This window comes from Neofelis nebulosa, chromosome 1 (assembly GCF_028018385.1).
Source record: "Neofelis nebulosa isolate mNeoNeb1 chromosome 1, mNeoNeb1.pri, whole genome shotgun sequence".
Classification (NCBI taxonomy): Eukaryota; Metazoa; Chordata; class Mammalia; order Carnivora; family Felidae; genus Neofelis; species Neofelis nebulosa.
This window is the reverse complement of record NC_080782.1, coordinates 161022465-161038174: the sequence shown is the minus strand read 5'-3', so window position 1 is coordinate 161038174 and position 15710 is coordinate 161022465. Positions and strand designations below refer to the sequence as shown.

The 15710-nt window shown below is 41.2% G+C and overlaps 1 protein-coding gene across 5 annotated transcripts in view; it reads left to right on the top strand.

The window, feature by feature from the left end:
• The first annotated feature begins 2937 nt into the window (after positions 1–2937).
• CDC16 (cell division cycle 16) overlaps positions 2938–15710 on the top strand; it is a 45836-nt gene continuing 33063 nt past the window's right edge. For 2 of the 5 annotated variants that reach the window (XR_009265360.1, XM_058741449.1), the window contains exons 1-12: positions 2938–3134; positions 4805–4859; positions 4961–5058; positions 6224–6262; positions 6604–6744; positions 8481–8640; positions 9591–9682; positions 10379–10512; positions 11349–11428; positions 12468–12517; positions 13696–13769; positions 15503–15628. Coding sequence is in view for 4 of the 5 variants with exons in the window: in XM_058741449.1 (XP_058597432.1) it covers positions 3087–3134; positions 4805–4859; positions 4961–5058; positions 6224–6262; positions 6604–6744; positions 8481–8640; positions 9591–9682; positions 10379–10512; positions 11349–11428; positions 12468–12517; positions 13696–13769; positions 15503–15628 (1097 nt within the window). In the remaining variant the exon portion in view is untranslated. The remainder of the gene's footprint in view (positions 3135–4804; positions 4860–4960; positions 5059–6223; positions 6263–6603; positions 6745–8480; positions 8641–9590; positions 9683–10378; positions 10513–11348; positions 11429–12467; positions 12518–13695; positions 13770–15502; positions 15629–15710) is intronic. The other 3 variants (XM_058741440.1, XM_058741430.1, XM_058741462.1) reach the window with 3 other exon arrangements.

The window sequence follows — 15710 nt, the reverse complement described above, 5'->3', positions numbered from 1 at the left end:
GATCCACCTATATTTCCTACCTTGTGTAATAAAGGCATGCCTTTGGGTGACTGACTTGGTTAAGCAGTGTGGAGGGCAGAGTAACAGCCCCAAAGATACCAAATTTCTGACCTAGTGAATGTTGTTTCGAATGGCAAAAAGGACTTTGCAGAGGTGGTTAAGGATTTTAAAGAAGGCAAATGTCCAGGGTTATTTGGGTGGGTGCAATGTAATCCCAAGGGTCATCATAAATGAAAGAGAGAGGTAAGAAGATCAAAGTCAAAGAGAGATTTGAAGATGGATAATGAAGCCATGCAGGCGGCCTCTAGAAGCTGGAAAAGCCCAAGAATTGGATTCTTCCCTAGACCTCTGGAAGGAAAACAGCACTGCCAACACCTGGATGCTAGTCAGGTGAGACTTATTTCAGGTACTGACTAGAGATTAGGAAACAAAATTAAAACTTTGCCCAAGTGTGGTTTGACTAATAAAGGAAATTCTATTTATTTTCCTTTCCTCACATTCATCCCTAGCATTTGCCTTCAAGGAACACACAGACTTCAGAGTGATATGGAAAAACGAACAGGCAGTTACCATCGTGTTTCTATGAGGAAAATACAGAGTGTTACTAAAAAGTATAGGAGGGACACACAATCCCAACTTGGGGAGCTCAAAGATTTCCTAAATGAAATAACCATTGTATTAATCTGAGTTTCCCAGAGAAATGGAGCCATGGAGAGAGGAGTGTGTGTCTGTGTGTGTGTGTGTGTGTGTGTGTACATATATAATTTATTATAAGGAATTGTCTAATGCAGTTATGGAGGCTGAGAAGTCTCAGGTCAGTAAGCTGGGGACCTGAGAGGACCAATGGTGTGAGTTTCTCTGAGTCTGAGTCCCAAAGCAGGAGAAGATCAATGTCTCAGCTCAAGAAGTTAGGCAGAGACTAAATTCTCTTTTACTCTGCCTTTTTGTTCTATTCAGGCCTTTAATAGATTAGATGAGGCCTACCCTTATTGGGGACGGCAATCTATTTACTCAGTCAACTGATTCAAATATTAGTTTTGTCCAAAAACCTCACAAACATACCCAGTATCATGTTTGACCAAAAATATGGGCATCCTGTGCTCCAAATTGACACATAAAATTAACCATCACAGCCACTCAGGTATGACGTGAAGGATTAGTTTGTATAGCATCATAATCCAGCTTGGTCCGATGAATATAACATGAAACATTTTTTGTGAAATATTTGTTCATAAAAAGAACAAAGCAGGTTCTGACAGGGAAATGTCTCTAATGTATACAAGTGAACAAGGCAATTCTCAGAGTTATTACACATTACATCATCATCGTTTTAGAAAAGAAAGATGTTTGTAAATGTGTATATGTACATTCAAAGCACAGAAAGGAGAGTATAAAGTGTATAACAATAATTGACAGTGATTCTTTCTGGGAAGATGTGAAGGAAAGGGAAAGATACAGAAGAAGTAATTTCAACATGTTACCAGTGTATGTGCATGCATAGAAAAAGACATGGCAGATTACTCACAGAAGTGTTAAGAGAAGAATTTTTGAGTGAGTGGGATTCTTTATGGGTAGTTTTATATTCTTTTAGTTATTCTGCATTTTCTTTCTTTTTTAGGCCTTTTATTTATAAAGGTTTTAGCTACCTTTAAAAGGTAATACATGTACATAGTCTGAAATTCAAAAGGCACAAGATACCTAGGGAAAATCCTCTCACGTTTGGAAATGACATGGTGATTTATGGGAAGGAAGATTTTATTCAAGCCCGGGAACTATCACCATAGGGTTAGGGACAACTGTGATGAAGATCCGCAGTGAGGAAGAGAGATCCGGCTCAACTTTGAATACTGCACAAGCCAAGCGGGAATCTATAGCCAAGGAGTAAGGTGGGGGGTCTCTGAATAGAATATTATTAAGAGGAAACATCAGAGTTAAGGTGGGGGGGGGGGGAGAATTCGGTCTAAACGCACCCATGCGGCGGCGCCTGGGTGGCTTCGTGGGTTAAGCCTCCACTCTTGGTTTCAGCTCTTCATGATCTCACTGTTAGGGTCACCGTGGTGAGATCAAGTCCCGCTGTCGGCTCCGCGCTGACAGTGCAGAACCCACTAGGGACTCTCTCTCTGCCCCTGCCCCACTCACTCTCTCTGCCTCTCTCAAATAAGTAAACTTACAAAAATAAAATTTAAAAAGATAAACCGAACCAACAGGACTCTTGCTGAAGGCAAGCCGAGGTGATCAGACCCCACTGGGGAATGCAAGCGATGAGGACTTTGGTCATACGTCAAGGGAGAGCACACATGGAGGGTGGGGGATTCCGGCTGAACTGACACGGGAATTCCTGTTAAAATGGGTCGATGCAGAACGGCACGTGGAAGTCCAACAGTGAGGTCTGGTTGCACCGGGGTTGAGGGTCGCCTGAGTAGGGTTCAGTCAGTGGGCGAACCCTCGCCAGTGGAATCAGGGTGTGTGGTCCTTGGGGGGCTGGCGTCCCTCACTAAGCAGGTGTCAACACTTCCCTTTCATTGCCGAATCCCACTCCATTCAAAGTTTTCATTGGCCAGCCCTTTTAGCTTACTTGTTTTTGGTCACGGCTTCCTCTACCTAGGGCTTCGGGCCCTAGGGCCGCAAGACAACATGACGGGGAAGCGTGGCGACCCCCGCGGCGATCCGGGAGGCGGGCCACCCCCCCCCCTTCCCGCCCCCGCTGCCACCCGGCTGCCGGCCTTGAGCTCCCCGCCCCCCAGAACGAGCTAAAGAGCGAACGGCGCCCGGACACAACAACCGGCCGTGCTACCAGAGCCCTCCAGTCGGGAGAAAAGGCGTCCGTGGTCCCCAAACCCCGGCAACCCAAGGGTCAAGGGAGCGTGCCGGAACCATCAGCGCACCCCCAGTATTTGGAGCCGGAGGGAACGCGTTTGCGGAGGACTTCCGGGGCAGGGCCTGGCGGGAGCGGAAGATCCCGGCGGCGCCGGACAGGGAGCTGGCGACAGCTGTGCGGGCTCGGGGCGGGCCCGGTTGGCAGCGGGAAGGAGGGCGCGCGAGGGGGCGGTGGACCACGCTCTGCCGGATTCTCCGGCCGCGCGGCCATGAACCTGGAGCGGCTGCGGAAGCGTGTCCGGCAGTACCTGGACCAGGTGGGCGGCCCAACCCGGGGAGCGCAGGCCCCGGGGCTCGTTGAGGCCAGCGCGCCCGAGCCCTTGCCCGCAGGGTAACTGTCGTCAGGGTCTTGCTGGCGCTTCGTCCGGCGGGGCCTGGGCTGAAGCCCCGGAAGGGAGGGAGGCAGCCCCTCAGCCCTCTCTGCATCTGGGAGGATGAGGAGCCCTGGGAGCGCAGGCCACCAAAGCGCAGCGCGAGCTTTACACGTGTTGACTCCCGCTCTGCAGCCGTCCTAACTGCTGCGCGCAGTGGGTGCTCAGTACATACTTAGTGCTCAGTGGAAGTTAAAGGGTTATTTTAGGAGGAGAGTTGCAGGATGGCCTTTGAATTTAGCTAGCTAATGGAAAAGTTTCGAGAAGCTTAGTTGTAATTCTTATTTGGCAGAATTCAAGTGAATAAAGATACAAACAAGCCTGTTGTGTCAAATCAGTACTTTAACAAATTCATGTTGGGACGCCTGGATGGCTCAGTCGGTTGAGCCACACGGACTTCAGCTCAGGTCATGATCTCAGGGTTTGTGAGTTCGAGTCCCGTGTAGGGCTCTGTGCTGACAGCTCAGAGCCTGGAGCCTGCTTCGGATTCTGTGACTTCCTTGCTCTCTGCCCCTCCTCGGCTCGCACTCTGTCTCTCTCAGGAGGAAATAAACATTAAAAAAAAATTTTTTTTTAATAAAAAATAAATGTTAACTCTGTCTGTATTCCCTGCACTGCCCATGAATGAGCAGCAGTTTGTTTAGGAAGTGTCTCCAGAATCAGCAGCATTACTTTTATCCACAAGGTCAGGTAGTTTGTTTGTTTGTTTGTTTGTTTGCTTTTAACATTTAGTTTTTGAGAATGCTAGCAGGGCAGGGGCAGAGAGAGAGGGAGACAGAGAATCCCAAGCAGGCCCTGCGTTGTCGGTGCAAAGCCCAGCCTGGGGCTTGAAACCACCAACAGAACCCTGAGATCAGGACATGGGCCACCTAGGCGCCCCAAGGTCATTTAGTTTTATAAAATTTATACTCTCCAAATAAGTTGAAAACCAGGAAGGGGAGGGAAAAGCATATTTGATATGAAATGTTTCTAATGGATGTGACATAACACTGCCAGATACCTGCGGTATGTTAGGGTCCTGTGTTGGTGAGTCAGTTGAACTGAACAGGTGCTTCTGAGCACTTTCTTTTTGGTTCTGGGGATGTAGTGAGAGATGAGACAGGTCCGGTTTCCACCCTGGGGGCACCTACCTTGAGCAGATTTGTAACCATTCCATAAGCATTCCTTTTCCCAGATTGACTGGTGACAGAGTACCTAGCTGGTGTTCAAGAACTGTACAAAGACAGAACGTTGCTAATGAGGAGATAACTGCAAAATAATTGTTTAAATTATCTACTGTCTTAGATACCTGCTTATACATTTTTACAATGTATAAGTTTAAAAAAATCCTACCTTCTTGAGCTGTATGTATCAAAGAGCCTACAATAATGTTTTTGTACCTTTGAACCAAAACTCACCTAGCTGAGATGTAAAATGGAGATAAGATAGGTAGACCTTTGCTACATGTAAAAAATTGTATTAAGATGTTGATTTATTATATAGCATTCTAACGATATTAGATATCTGTTTAAAACTATTGAAATAACAAGGTGGTTACTTTTTGTGTTTTGATACAGCAACAGTATCAAAGTGCTCTATTTTGGGCAGATAAAGTAGCTTCACTCTCTCATGGTAAGTGACAACTTGTAATTTTTTTTTCTGATTTCTATTTTAAAAACTTTTCTATCTTTCCTTGTGCCTCTGACCATTTATGTGATTTTTTTTCCTTCCAGAGGAACCCCAGGACATTTATTGGTTGGCTCAGTGTCTTTACCTGACAGCGCAATATCACAGAGCAGCTCATGCACTTCGGTCACGAAAACTGGACAAAGTAAGTGATTGTGTGAACTTTAAAGCTTTCCAAACTTTTCAAAAATGCTGTTAGATGAGGGGCACCTGGGTGGTCAGTTGTTTAAGTGTCTGACTCTTGGTTTCAGCTCAGGTCATGATCCCATGGTTTGTGAGTTCGAGCTCTGCATTGGACTCTGCACTGACAACATGGAGCTTGCTTGGAACTCTCTCTCTCCCTCTCTACCCCTCTTGAGCCCTTTCTCTGTCTCTCTCAAAATAAATAAACTTAAAAAAAAATGAGGGGCGCCTGGGTGGCGCAGTCGGTTAAGCGTCCGACTTCAGCCAGGTCACGATCTCGCGGTCTGTGAGTTCGAGCCCCGCGTCAGGCTCTAGGCTGATGGCTCGGAGCCTGGAGCCTGTTTCCGATTCTGTGTCTCCCTCTCTCTCCGCCCCTCCCCCGTTCATGCTCTGTCTCTCTCTGTCCCAAAAATAAATTAAAAAAAAAAAAAAAAAAAAAATGAAAGGTATTAATTAAAAAAATATCGTTAGATTAAATGTCAAAGTTATTTAAAAGGATTCAATTTTTCTTATTGAATGTAAAGAAAAATTGTCTTATTCCTAATCTCAGTCACTTTTGTCCCCCAATCTAATCACTCAGTTTTGAAAATTCTGTTTTCTAAGTAACTCTGAAATTATGGATATTCGTTTCCATTTCATTACTGCTCATACATGTCAGGCCTTTAATTTGTTTTGTTTTAGCTTCTTGTCTCTTTTCTTTGATAATATCTTTCCCACTTCCATTTTCCCTGACTCTTTTTAGCAGTCTTTTAAACTATCACAAGAGTGGTCTTCCTAAAACACAGAAACACAGACCTGATTGTAGCACTGACAGTATCAATCAGTGATTTCCCACTGCCTCCATAGGCACCAGAGTCCCTGTGGTTTCTCTCCGTCGGTGTCGAACCCACCACCACCACCAGTACAATTAACATGTGCAAACTGACTGCTTGCAGTCCCATAGAGGAGTGCCCCTGCTCAGTGCCTGGAATGCTGGCCAGCCCCTCCACCTCTGTCCCTTGCACATGTTTTCTTAACTGCTAGTACTTTTATGCCGTTCTTCCAGAGTTTATATAGTTTACGTCTCACGAGTACTGTGTTTGCATCTTCCTGCCATAACCTCCTTAACAGATTGTTTTCTCTCCTAGCTGTATGAAGCATGCCGCTACCTTGCAGCTAGATGCCATGTAAGTATGCCATCTGTTTTAATTTTCTTGGTAAAAGTTTAATTATGTTGCTGTTATACAGAAATCTGGTGGTGGAGCTGGCAGATTAGTAAAGTATTCATGAGGAAGTGTTCTTTTCTTTAGTATTGTGTGCTATAAAATATTGATTCTCTATTTACCAATATCTGACATGCATGAAGAAAACTCTGCCTTAGAATTTGAAATTTTAAGCTCTACATTTTAAATATAAGTAACGAGTAGGTATATTCTATGACCCTTTTAAAATTGACAGTATTTGCTTGTATGTCTAGTGTTCGAAGTGATAGGTGATAAACAGTAGTTCTGGCTTTTGCACAACACAGTATGCTGCGAAAGAGCATCAGCAGGCACTTGATATTCTTGACATGGAGGAGCCAATCAACAAAAGGTTATTTGAGAAATACTTGAAGGATGAAAGTGGCTTGAAAGACCCCTCCAATGACTGGGAAATGTCACAGTCCTCCGTAAGTAATGCTGCAATAAGCATACTTCAGTAACATCAGTAAGAATTACACAACATGCAAAACATAAATCACTTTCTTTTATTTCAGTATCACCATGTTAAAACAGTTCAGTTGCCAACTTACTTAATTTGCCACTGAAACACAAGAAGACTCCGAGACATTTTTGAGTCATTAGATGGAAGCTATAACTATGTCCTCATATGCTTGAGTCTGAAATAGGCTGACTTGAGAGCTTTCTTCTCATTTGATGCCTTAAATTACTCCCACACATGGAATAACCTTTCCCTTTCTTACTGTGTTTCAATACCTACTCCAGGAAACCATAGTTTGCTTCTTTCCAGGGAGTGGTTTGGTGTTACTCTTTATGTAATTTGTTTACTTCAGTTTGTATACTTCATACCTGCCTGAAATTGCAAATTCCTTGTTGGCAGAGATTATATAATGTAACATAATAAATGACATTCACAGATTACTAATCTCGACTGTTATTATTTTTTCTTTTTTTCTGCTTTTTTTTTTTTTTTTTTTTTTTTAATTTTTTTTTTTTTTTCAACGTTTTTTATTTATTTTTGGGACAGAGAGAGACAGAGCATGAACGGGGGAGGGGCAGAGAGAGAGGGAGACACAGAATCGGAAACAGGCTCCAGGCTCCGAGCCATCAGCCCAGAGCCTGACGCGGGGCTCGAACTCACGGACCGCGAGATCGTGACCTGGCTGAAGTCGGACGCTTAACCGACTGCGCCACCCAGGCGCCCCTGCTTTTTTTTTTTTTAAAACAGCCTTCTTGAGACTATTTATGTGCTAAGGAGCACGTTTATTTTTCTGCTAATAAAGGTATTTATGAGGGAGTCTGGTATTACCATTATTATTTTTGGACTACATACCATTTACCTGCTAAGAAATACATGGTTTGTAATGCATTATTTATCTTATGAAATTATTATTATTATTATTATTTTTTTTTTTTACAAGTCATAAGATACTGCATTGGTGTAAGATTCTCTTGTTACATCCTCTTATTTTTAAGTTTGGATTTTATGATGAGTCTTCTTTGTCCCTTTACCAGTTTTAGCTGCCCGTCTCTGGATCATCTGTAGGTTTAGTTGCATGTTTCTTGAGGTTCAGAGTCTAGAATCTAGGTTGGATTGCCGCCCACATCCTCTTGTTAGTGGTAGTGGTGAGGTGGCTATTCTGTGAACACCTCACATGTACTCGCTTTGCAGAAGACTAGCACCTCTGCTTCTCACAGGGCCCTGTAAGTTAGATGAGGAAAGGAAACTTGTCTAGGGTCACTAGGAAGCATCAGAGCTGGGGTTTTAACTCAGGTCTGTCCAGTGCTACAAGTTCATGACCCTAATCGCGGTACCTTATTGCGCCAGTTTTTCAGTGTTTATTACTAAGATCCTTTCATTGCGACCCGCCTATCAAACTGTCTGAGTTTAATTTAATATTTGTATTCTGCTTGCTATCTAAATCGTTACCCTCTTTGAGACAGAACAGATAAGGAACCAAGTAGCAGTGACGTGCTGTAGTTCTAAAGATTGTTGAAGTGAGGAGAGCCTAGGGAAGATAGAGAAGTTTTACTTCGCTTTCCTGTTTCTGTTAATTTGTTGGGATTGAATAAATTATTTTAGAGGTCAAGAGAAGTCTCAGCCTTAAGATAATAGATCATTCTGATCAAAAATTAAATTTTGACGTATTGATTTAGTACATGACTCATCATATTTTTCCAACAGATAAAGAGTTCTATTTGTCTTTTACGAGGGAAAATCTATGATGCTCTGGATAACCGAGCCCTAGCTACCTATAGCTACAAAGAAGCGTTGAAGCTGGATGCCTACTGTTTTGAAGCATTTGATCTTTTAACATCACACCACATGTTGACAGCTCAAGAAGGTTTGGAAACTCAGGTGTTTTCATGTTTAGCACAATTAATATCATTTGGATTTTTTTTTCTCTGAAACCTATACAATCAAGAGCAGACTATGCATGTTTAAACAGACCTGAAGCACATTGCAAAGGACAGTGGTGGATTGTGCAGTGCCCTTTGCTGTCAGAATCTTTAGGGTTGTGATGTGGTGAGGCCATCTTTTTGGGAAGTAACTTGAGGTAGTGTAAACCAAGATCTCAGTATCTGATTCAGAGATGCCCAACATGGCTTTACCTCAAAGCCTTTAACAACATCAGGGTGCAGGTCCCAGCTCCAGACAAGTGGAATGGAATCTCTGGCAGTGGGGCCCTGGCGTCAGATGTTTTAAAGCTCTCAGATGACCCTAAGGTGCAGCTAGGCTGAGAACCACAGACCTAGTATGTCAGCAGTAGTATGAGGTGGATATGTGCAAGAAACACAGAGAAAATAGGGATGTTGTGTTAGTGGGGTTCAAGCACATTTTAGTCTATCTAGTGTAGTACTCAGGTTGATTTTGTGCCCTAGGGACACTTTTGATTTTTATAAATTGGGGACGGGATGGGAGGTTGCTAATGGCATCTAGTGGGTGGAAGTCAGAGATCCTGCTAACCATCCTGTGGTGGCATGGGACAACCAACCGACAGAATTATCCACACAGAGTGTCAGCAGTGCTGAGGCTGGGAAACTGGCTGGGTGGTTCTTACATCTGGTGGTGACCAGAATCGCCTAAAAGGCTTCATGGCTTAACCCTCCAGGTGGTTCTTATCATCTGGGTCTGGAACCACTGTCTTAGATTTTCAAGTATATTTTGATCTTGTTATTCTCTCTTTTGAGTTTGATTTACTTAGACCAAGAACTGTAGAAGAATATTTTTTATTGATGCCTTTTTTCCCCCATAAGTATTGTGAGGACATTCTTTTTTCTTAACATTTTTAAGAGAAAGAACTTCTTGAGTCACTACCTCTTAGCAAGCTCTGTACTGAAGAACAGGAATTGCTACGCTTTCTATTTGAGAACAAATTAAAAAAGGTGAGTAAAAACACAAAATTAGTTTTGCTTTATGTAACTATTTTACTAAATTTGGCATCTATTCTTTTACTAGTTAAATTTTTAAAACTTAATTTTTATTAGCACATTTGCAAGAATAGATTTTAGATTACTTGAAATAGATGATATGATTCCTTAAAAAGTGTCCAAAAACATGTCTTTTTTCTAGGGATTCCTTATGCTAAAAGATTGAACTGTAACATAAGTGGGACGTTGTGTGAAAATGAGGATTTTTTTCTTATGCTTAGTGAACTTTTTTTTTTAATTTAATTTATTTCTGAGAGAGAGACAGAACATGAGCAGGGGAGGGGCAAAGAAAGAGGGAGACACAGAATCTGAAACAGGCTCCAGGCTCTGAGCTGTCAGCACAGAGCCTGACGTGGGGCTCGAACTCAGAAACTGTGAGATCATGACCTGAACCGAAGTTGGATGCTCAACTGACTGAACCACCCAGGCGCCCCTGAACTTCTAATTTGTAAAATACTTCTGCCCTGGAATTCCGTGATAAAATTGAGAAGAGAGTCCAGCTGATTGAGAGGAGGGCTGATAAGATATAAAGTCAGGGCTCCCAGAGGTTCGCACCTGCCCTGTGTAAACCCTTGAGCCATTGGGCCAGATCAAGTCTGCTGTTTGATTTGTACTGCACATTGGGTTCATGTTTCCCTTTCTCTGTTGCAGTATAATAAACCCAGTGAAACTGTCCTCCCCGAGTCTGTAGATGGTTTGCAGGAGAATCTGGATGTGGTAGTGTCTTTGGCTGAAAGACATTATTATAACTGTGATTTTAAAATGTGCTACAAGCTTACTTCTGTGTAAGTATATCCACTTATTTCTGTGTAGGAGCGTAGAGTCCATTCTCATTTTACCTAAAAAGTATGTAGGACTGCTTTGTGAATAAGCTTGAACTAATTGGTGATAATTGAAGTTGCCTTTACAATTTGCAGAGTTTACTAGAAGGGTTATTGTTATCTTAAAAGAGCAATTTACAGGCACAGGTTTATGGGCACTTACAGGTTTAGTCCATTGCCTTGGGAATAGACAATTCCCTCGTCTCAGTGTTTTATAATTTGCAAATTTGAAAATACCATTCTGGCACATAGTCTCATAAAATCCCTTCTTTGTTAAAGTAGGGACTAGTCAAATCCTGTAGATGCTGGGTGCTCAGTCAGGCTTACTAAGTAGCTAAGCCATCTCCCTGCCGCCCCCACCATACCAGTTTTCCAGCGCACATGATTCAAACTTGTCTTGTAGCTAAATTACGTATGCTATTTTTAACAGATCTTTGGGATTACTTAACATCCTTGAATTCACAAAAATATTAATTGACAAATACTTACGATCTGTTTAATATTTCATATTGTTTTTAATCCTTCTTAGTAATTAGACTGCTTATTTTGTAATTCTGTTGATTTAAAATAAATGTATGTGATAGTGTTTATTTTTATTCCTTCTAAATAAACCAGAATTTTCCCTTTCATTTATAAGATAATCATTACCTTAATTGAGCCAACCTGAAAGTAATGGAGTTAAAAAAGTAAAAAAAGTATTTTACATAAAGATGTAATGACTGTTTAGACATAGCTATTTTAATGAGGTATGTTCTGTTATGTATTGCTTCTGGCATGGTAAATGTTGCTTTGACTTTCAGAGTGATGGAGAAAGATCCTTTCCATGCAAACTGTTTACCTGTACATATAGGGACACTTGTGGAGCTGAATAAAGCAAATGGTAATTTTTTTTTAATCAAAATAATAATTGTTAAGACAAAAAAATTTTCTGTAACTCTTGAAATTATGTCTCATAAGTCCTGGATAATTGAGATTGCAGTTAACAACATAATGGAGTTCTCTGACAAAAGTAACAGCTAGTGTAAGAAAAGCTTATCAGAGTGACTGAGGATCAATTCTCTTATGCCTACAGAACAGTGTTTGTTTTCCCTTGCTTCCTGTTGTCAAATGTACTTTATGGTTTAAGTTGTATAAGCTTTAGAGTATCGGCAGATAGTTTTTCTTTTTTTTGTAAAATCCTAAGAAAACTGATAGAGAACTGTTAGAAAATAGTTTAGAAACTGGGTGGGGGCAGAGTTTTTGCTTGTGTTTCCTATACTTTAACATTTCAGAAACAATTTAGTTATGTTTGGATGTTATTTGCCCTTAAATCTTTTAAGCTGTGTCAGGAGTTTAAAAAGCCTGACACTCCAATTCCAAACCCCTGCTGCTCCGGGTGTGGTCTATGGACCAGCAGCATCACATCTCCTAGAAGCTTGTTGGAGATGCGGACACTCCGGCTGTGCTGGTCTAACGGATCCAAATCTGCACATAGGAAGCTTCATCATGATGTGTTAGGACTTACATGTTACTCAAGAAGAAATCATCTTGCTGATTTGAAACTTGAAAGTTTGATCACTCAAATTGGTTATGGGTAGTTAAGATGGTCCATAATAAGGGCACAGAGTGTGTGATACCAGTTATGAAGATAAGCGAAGAGCTTTGAAATTACTTCTCAAGCACCATGACGTGCTTTATCATGAGAGACTCGTCCAGTTTTCCAGTCACTCCAGAAACACTCAGTGTCCACTTGTAGGGTATGACGTTGGTGGGGGGCTGTGAATGAAACAACTGTAGTAGTTGTATATTTTATTAAGTAAATAGAAAACTATGAAAGTGTTACTATGAGAATAAATTTCTTTGATCGTGAAGAGTTGTAACTAGAGGAAAGTCATATCTTAAAATTGGATCTAATTCTTTTTTTCTTTTTTTTAATGTAGAACTTTTCTACCTTTCTCATAAATTGGTGGATCTGTATCCTAGTAATCCTGTAAGTAAATGTAAACCTTTTTTCTTATGGTGTTTTTTTCTTACCTGAACTCTAAAAAAATACTTAACTGGCTTTTAGGTAGTAACTTATATTTAAGTTCAAGCAAATAATGTTTGTTTATTTATTTATTTTTATTTTTTTATTTTATTTTTTTTTACATTTATTTATTTTTGAGAGACAGAGTGAGACAGGGTGCAAGCAGGGGAGGGGCAGAGAGAGAAGGAGACAGAATCCAAAGCAGGCTCCAGGCTCTGAGCTGTCAGCACAGAGCCTGACACGGGGCTCAAACCCACGAACCATGAGATCACAACCTGAGCCGAAGTCGGATGTTCAACCAATTGAGCCACCCAGGCACCCCCAAATAATGTTTATTTTAAGGTGTTGGAGGAGGACCTCCTAGTGCTATGATAATTAGAAGTAGCGTTAGCTCTTCAATCCATGAAAGTATTTAAGTATCTTGAAACAATAGCTTAAAACAAAAATCCTTTTATTCTGGTTACAGAAATAATATATGCTTATTTTAATATACTTGATATACAGAAAAATAAAATGTTGAAAATGAAAGTCATACTCTCACCTCTTGTAAGTGATGCTAATAATTACTTGGTGGCTTCCTCACCTTGCACATACAGCATAACTTACTGAATTGTGCAGTAGTTGGGTCATTGGGTCTCTTAGGCTACCTTGGAACACAACTGGGACCCAGAGATTAAAACTAATTCAGGAACTGTGTCCTTAGAGACAGAAGTTAGGAATCAAAGCCTAAGCCTCACCCAAGAATCTCTGCCCTTGGCCAGTATGAAAATAATTTAGAAAGAGGCAGAATCAGTGCAAGAGAAGTCTGCTAATGAGGTCGAGCCTGCATAGTGCTGGTGAGAACCTGGGTGGAGCCAGGGAGAACACGACTCAGGCTGGTGTTTGTACCAAGTGTGAAGGAACCTCATCATGTATCGAATGCTGCAGGGACATCATTGAAGGCACTTTGAGGAAGAATCTGTTCTTTTTTCATCTAAGACCCTTAGTAAACAGCCTGTCTCAGAGAAGTTTCTAACTTGAACTAGAATAACTTGAGCTAGAACACGTAATGGAATGTGTAGTCCACCCTCTGGCCTGGTATGTTAGAGATTTCCAGTTCCAAGTCAACCATCTTTGGTCACAGTAAATTTTGAACTTTTTAGGTGTCTTGGTTTGCAGTGGGATGCTATTATCTCATGGTTGGTCATAAAAATGAACATGCCAGAAGATACCTCAGGTATGGATCTGTTGTCTTTCTCCCTCTGTAGCGAGCCTATAGTAAGGGATTTCTTGTTCATCCTTTTTAATACGATAATTAAGTACTTTAAAAGCAGTATGAAAGAATAATTTTTTTCAGATTCAGTTCAGTTGCATCAATTATGTACCTTTTTTTTTTTTTTAATGTTTATTTATCTTAGAGTGAGAGAGAGTGCACACATGAGAGCAGGGGAGCGACAGAGAGAGAGTGAGAGAGAGAATTCCAAGTAGGCTCTGCCCTGTCAGCACAGAGCCTGACGTGCGGCTCAAATTCACGAACTGTGAAATCATGACCTGAGCCAAAATCAAGAGTCAGCTGCTTAATTGACTAAGCCACCCAGGTGCCCCAATTACATACCTTTTTATAAGATGTCATGAGGGGATATAAAAGTCAGTGGTGTAGACCTTATTCTCAAGGAATTTACGATGTGTGTAAATTATAAGTGAGAAGAAACATGAAACAATAATAGACATTTGGAAGGTCCTGTTTTTCATTTACAGAGATACTCGGCACCTTTTAACTTTAGGACTTCTTTTGTTAATACTTGTGAAATTACATGAAACTACATGAGATTAGGGTCACTAGATGTGACTATAAAACAGAATTCTTGTCATAGTGAACTGGTTTATATAAGGATCTGCTGTGTTCAGCCTAGTCAAGCTACTTTATAAGTGTGATTTCAGCCACATGAACAAACTGGAAAGTGGATCTAAGAAAAAGTGTGTAAACTTTGGACATAGATTTGAATTCTAATACAAGCTCTACCACTTGCTAGCTGTAATTCCTTGGGAAAGTTAATAACCTCTGACCCTCTCTTCTTTAAAAATGGGAATGATACAATACTTGTATCCCAGGATTGTTAGGAAAATTGGTAGGATGACTCATAAGGATCCTGCACTCGGAAAAACAGGGAGTTCTCTGGTCAGTTGAATGTTAAGCATTTTAGAAGAACTTGCTTGTGCTTTTTCCTGGAGTAGGCAGATGATTCAGATGTGATAGTTCCTCTGAACTGTGCTTCTCTGATTTAGTGATGGACTCCATGTGAATCAAGGAACATTTGAGTGATAGAAAACTTAGAAAATAAAATGCTGGGAAATGGGCATCTCATCATTCATATTTTCCTTGTTTTGTGGTGTGTTCTCTTTATTCTGGGTGTCCTGGGTCACCGGGTGTCTGCTGATTGAAGACTACTTATGACGGCTTAAGACTGTGGGGTGCAGTCTGCAGGACCAGGGTGTTCTCCTGCTGCCGTCCACAGGGTGTCACTTAATCTTCCCAGCCTCAGTATACTGATGTTTAAAATACAAATAACGATTTACCTTGTAAGTTACTAGGTGATGCACATGAAGCATTTCACATGGAGTCTGGTGTAAAATATGCCCTCATTAAATGGTTGTTGCTACCACAATTACTGAAACAAAGCTCTTGGATTAAGTAATATTTGTAAATTCAGAGTGTATTTGTATTTGTAAATATAGAGTGCCAGTGGGTTCAACTATTGGACCTAAAAAGTTGTGGACCTCTCTTAAAATGTCTTAAAATTTTGCTTGTACTATTAAACATTCTTTTATTTCAAATGAGATTAACAGTTGTTATGTAAGTATTTAATATGTTAAGAGCTCATTTATTTAATTCCAATATCCTTGAAGTTATCAGCTTATATAAAATTAACAAGAATGAATCTCTCACTAGAATGACGTTTCTTGTTTCAGCAAAGCGACAACACTTGAGAAGACTTACGGGCCTGCGTGGGTAGCGTACGGACACTCATTTGCAGTTGAGAGCGAGCATGACCAGGCCATGGCTGCTTACTTCACAGCCGCGCAGCTCATGAAAGGGTACGGCAGAGTGCGTGGTGAAATCCGTGAAGGGCTGCTCTTGCTAACAGAATGACGATTCTGTTACTACTGTCATTGCCAT